The sequence below is a fragment of the Alligator sinensis genome, unplaced genomic scaffold, assembly GCF_000455745.1.
Source record: "Alligator sinensis unplaced genomic scaffold, ASM45574v1 scaffold377_1, whole genome shotgun sequence".
In the NCBI taxonomy this organism is placed as follows: domain Eukaryota; kingdom Metazoa; phylum Chordata; order Crocodylia; family Alligatoridae; genus Alligator; species Alligator sinensis.
This window is the reverse complement of record NW_005842047.1, coordinates 2,162,199-2,166,351: the sequence shown is the minus strand read 5'-3', so window position 1 is coordinate 2,166,351 and position 4,153 is coordinate 2,162,199. Positions and strand designations below refer to the sequence as shown.

At 39.0% G+C, this 4,153-nt stretch overlaps 1 protein-coding gene across 1 annotated transcript in view; it reads left to right on the top strand.

Moving 5' to 3' along the window:
• The window catches only part of THADA (THADA, armadillo repeat containing), a 296,890-nt gene that overhangs the window by 12,499 nt on the left and 280,238 nt on the right, over window positions 1-4,153 (top strand). Inside the window, exons 6-8 of the mRNA XM_025203203.1 lie at window positions 1,599-1,747; window positions 1,907-1,939; window positions 3,624-3,672. Coding sequence (XP_025058988.1) covers window positions 1,599-1,747; window positions 1,907-1,939; window positions 3,624-3,672 — 231 coding nt within the window. The remainder of the gene's footprint in view (window positions 1-1,598; window positions 1,748-1,906; window positions 1,940-3,623; window positions 3,673-4,153) is intronic.

Genomic DNA, 4,153 nt, shown 5'->3' with positions numbered 1-4,153 from the left:
CCTGCTGAAGCGCCAGATCTATGCAGATGTTGGGTGAGCTGGATCTAACTACTGTGATGCCTAGTGTGCCTCTTCTGGGCATGCTCTGGGCCCAGTGTGGGGGCATGCTGAGTTTAAAGTAAAGCACTATTTAATTTCAATTTTTTTAAACCTGTGAGCAGGAGATGTGATCAACCTTATGTCAAGCTTATGGCCTGCAGAGCTGTGTCATGTGGCTTGCGGGGTAGGCAGGGGTGAGGCCTGTCATGGAAATCTGGGGGCCCTGAGTCCTGTTGTCAGTGCATGTTGGGAGCAGGGGGTGAGTGATGGCTGCATTAACTCATGTTGTAGCCCCAATGCTGCATCTGGATGTGGCCCATGAGGACCCCTACAGTCTCAAACTGGCCCATGGGGCGTGTGAGTTTGATATTCTAACTCAACTCCTTGGGGAGCTGTAGGAGAAGGGAATGACCTGTGGTGTAGATATTTGAGTGGATGGTAAGTTCACACATGCTCTAATAAGTTAAATCCTTTTGTATCATCTGTTCAAAGACATTAATTTACAGTCTGTGTCCACAATTGGTGAAGATGGGGGTTGGAGAAGGCTAGGTCCATAGCTAAGCGTCTGATTGCATCTGTCCTCAAAATACAAAAGAAAAATACCATGTGAAAGCTCCTTTGCTGGAATACTATCATGATTGTGGATAGTGTGATAAGAGGATTAGTAGTCCTAGCCTTTTCTCTTTAATTTCCCTTATACTGAGAAAAGTGCTGGATCCAGAGACCCTTCTCGCAGCCTGAAGTTTGCAGGCCTTTTGTTTTTGCCTCTGGATGTATTTTATAACAGGCCTCATGTCAGAAGAAATGCAGTGCCACCTTAAAGAGCTTAAGTAATTATGTTGAATTAAAAAAAAATACCTGTAAGAATATTCTGCGTTGTATAAAAATACATGTAGAGAAACCTCCCTAGATAGTTCTTCAGCAGTCTGTAATTATCCAATTAATCAATATTGGAATTAAGCTCTGGAAGTACAGTAATATTGTGGAACATGGTAAAAGACCTGATTCCACAGTTCTTAACAGAGGAAATTCCTTCTTGCTCTCCAGAGTAAAGACTTGAAGGATCAGACACTCTAGAGTACACTTTATGAATGAAGCTTTTAAGACCAGCATGCTGTACGTTGTTTTCCTTGTTTGTTTTACTGTATAAGAGAGGTAAATTTGCTTAATATTTTGGATGAAGACACTAAGGGAAATGTTTGGAGGAGAAAGCGTAGTGGGTTTGGTTTCCTTTGATGTTTTTCAAATGGCATACAACCAAAAACACTTTCACATCTTCTATAGTGTTTCACACTTGTGTATGATAAGTAACTATATAGAGTACTTGCTCAGGGCAGACTTAGATGTTGAGCTATTCTTAGATGTACTTTAATGAAAGTAAGGGTATGGTTGGCATCATATAATACACGTATATGACTAGCATTCTGCTTAAGGAGATTATAGTTTATACTTGTGCAAGGGCCTGTCTTCATGGCTTTTGATTGCAGGATAAACGGTAAGTTTGTCACTAAACCAGCAATTTTGTTTGCAGTAATCTGATGATACTCTTTGTGTTGTAGTTCACTAAATGGCCTTCCGGAACCATTTATGACAGAAGCTGTGCAGAGTTTCATTTGCTGCCTTAAAAAAGAACTAGAAACTACAGACATATACTCATACAGAAAAGTTTTGGACAGTCTTGCTTCCTGTATGGAGAACTTCAGTCTAGGTATGTTTATAGTTTGAATTTAGTTGTATTTTGAAGCTAACTGTTGCTTCTAAGAGTTTTGGTTTCACCTTTACCTTTTTTTTCAGTCAGTTAATTAGGAATGACTTTCTCCTTCTCTTCTGATGTAGTGTCATTGAAATGTACTTTCTCTCCACATAGGTAAAGCAGGTGTTAACAGCTTATTCAAAGAAGGTATGGTCATGTTATTTATTTAGTAGATATAATAAAATGAATGTGTTTGTATATCTTGGGAATGGCATAAGGCAGGCATTAAGTGTTAGAATGTGGCAGATATGGTTTCAGTTTTAAGACTAGCTGAAAGCAGTGTGCATAAGCCTCACTCTGACTTTTTTTGGGGAAATTACAAGCCAACAGTGGCCACGTCTACACGAGACGCTGACTGCGCAATTATTACTGCTCAGTCATTTAATACTTGCATAACCAAGTACTAAATGATTGTGTAGTAACTGGTGTTACTGCGCAGTAGTGTCCCTCCATGGTTTCCGGGTAAAACTGACTTCACAGTAGCTCGTTACAATTGTGCAGTAGCTCGTTAGTATTGCGTCACAGTTAGTGCCCCACAATGCTACTGTGCAGTAGGGGTCTCATGTAGTTGCAGCCAGTGAAAACAATTTTTAAACAACTCTAGTTAGTTAACAGGTGTAGTGAGAATCATTTCTATTAGGGTGTTTCTCCATGCTAATGTTTGACACAGTGGTTTCTCATGCTTTTCCTACCTGGGTGCATCTTCCATTTTTAGTCTACTTTGGTGTGTTGCTATTGCTGTTAGAACCTTCTTGAATCTGTATTTACTGTATTTACTTGAATCTGATTTGCCCCTGAATTTAAGATAACCCCACAATAATTAGATTCTGTATATAGAATATTTATAAATTTGGTATAATTTTCCAGGTATAGAATCTAATTATTGGAGGGTTCTCTTAAATCCATCTCCTTCCCACTGATAGAGCAGAGAAAGCAGTGGCTGGGGCATTAGGTGACTGGGACAGTGCGGGGTCAGGTTTCTGCTTCTTCACCTCCTTCCTCTCCCTTCCCATCCTCCCCTTACTGTCAGATTGAGAAGTCCTGAAAACCATCACTTGTGGTTAGCTTCAGTTCAGCTTCTCAGTGGAATCTGAGACCAGGGTATGTTAACTTGGCTTAGGGTGGCACTGCAAATACTCAAGCTGGTACTGCATGTGCTAGCTCTGGAATTGGAAGCAGAATAGTCATGTTAGCAAGGTTACACAAAGATTAAGTAGCTGTGCTTGGAGCAGGACTTGCTAGCCCAAGCACAGTCTCACACTGGCATCTCTAGAGCTAACTGTCGTAAAAAATCTCTATGGCACTGCCTTTTTCCAAATAGATATCGGTAAGCAAGCTAGTGTGTTCACAGCTAGCTTGGGGTATGTCAGCATGGTAGTGCACTATGCCGTGTTAAACATCCCATTAGCATCTTGTTTGATTAGGCACTTATGGAGATGAAAGGTCAGTTTAAGGCCAGAAGGGTTGGAAGACCCAAGTTATTTCAGATTGTGTTTGGATGAGATCTTTTCCTCTGGCATGCTGCAGATTCTTTGGAACCATTTCTTTAATTTCTTTAACTAGCGCAGGGGTTACACAGACCTGGAAAATTACACATTCCACATGACCTCTTTTTGACCCTCTTTTTAAACACAGCTCTTATGAGACTGTTCTGAAGTTCAAACTTGATTGATTTGTTTTTGCTGGTAATGTTGCTTTAATTTGGCAGGTCATTTTTTGTAATACATGTATATTTGTAACCGACTTAAATTAAGCTTTCCTTTGTTTAAAAACAGAATGAAATGCTAATATTTTGTTCTTTAAACTATTTTTTCTTAATTGCTTTTGACAGTTCTTCAGTTTCTGCAGAAGTCTTTAATTGAAATTCAGGAAGGAAACAGGCAAGTGACATTAAATGTAAGATATATTTAACCATTTCAATTTCACTGTCTGTGAAAGACAGTTGGGTGCAAACATTTCTTTTAGTAACAATACATGCATTAACAATGGAGAAGTCACAGTGATAAAGTTAATATGCATAGAACTATGCCTTTTTAATGAGTAATGAGTTTCTTATCCCATCATGCAATATGCTGGACTTTAAAAAAAGAGATGGTGGAGGCAGATAACCTAAGATGTATCAAAGTTGCTAATTTGAAGGAAAACTTTGTATGTTGTAGATTATTAAATCATGGTATTGGGGCTGAACTTTATAGTACATAAGAATATTTGAATCAAGCTATACAGAGAATACACCTAGTGATTGCTTTCTGCTTTTCCTATGAGATTTTTTTTAACTTAGTTTTGATAGGTTTTTACACCAGGTTCATTACTGTAGTATCTGCATGCCTTCCAGTACTGCATTAAGCAACATGACAAGAA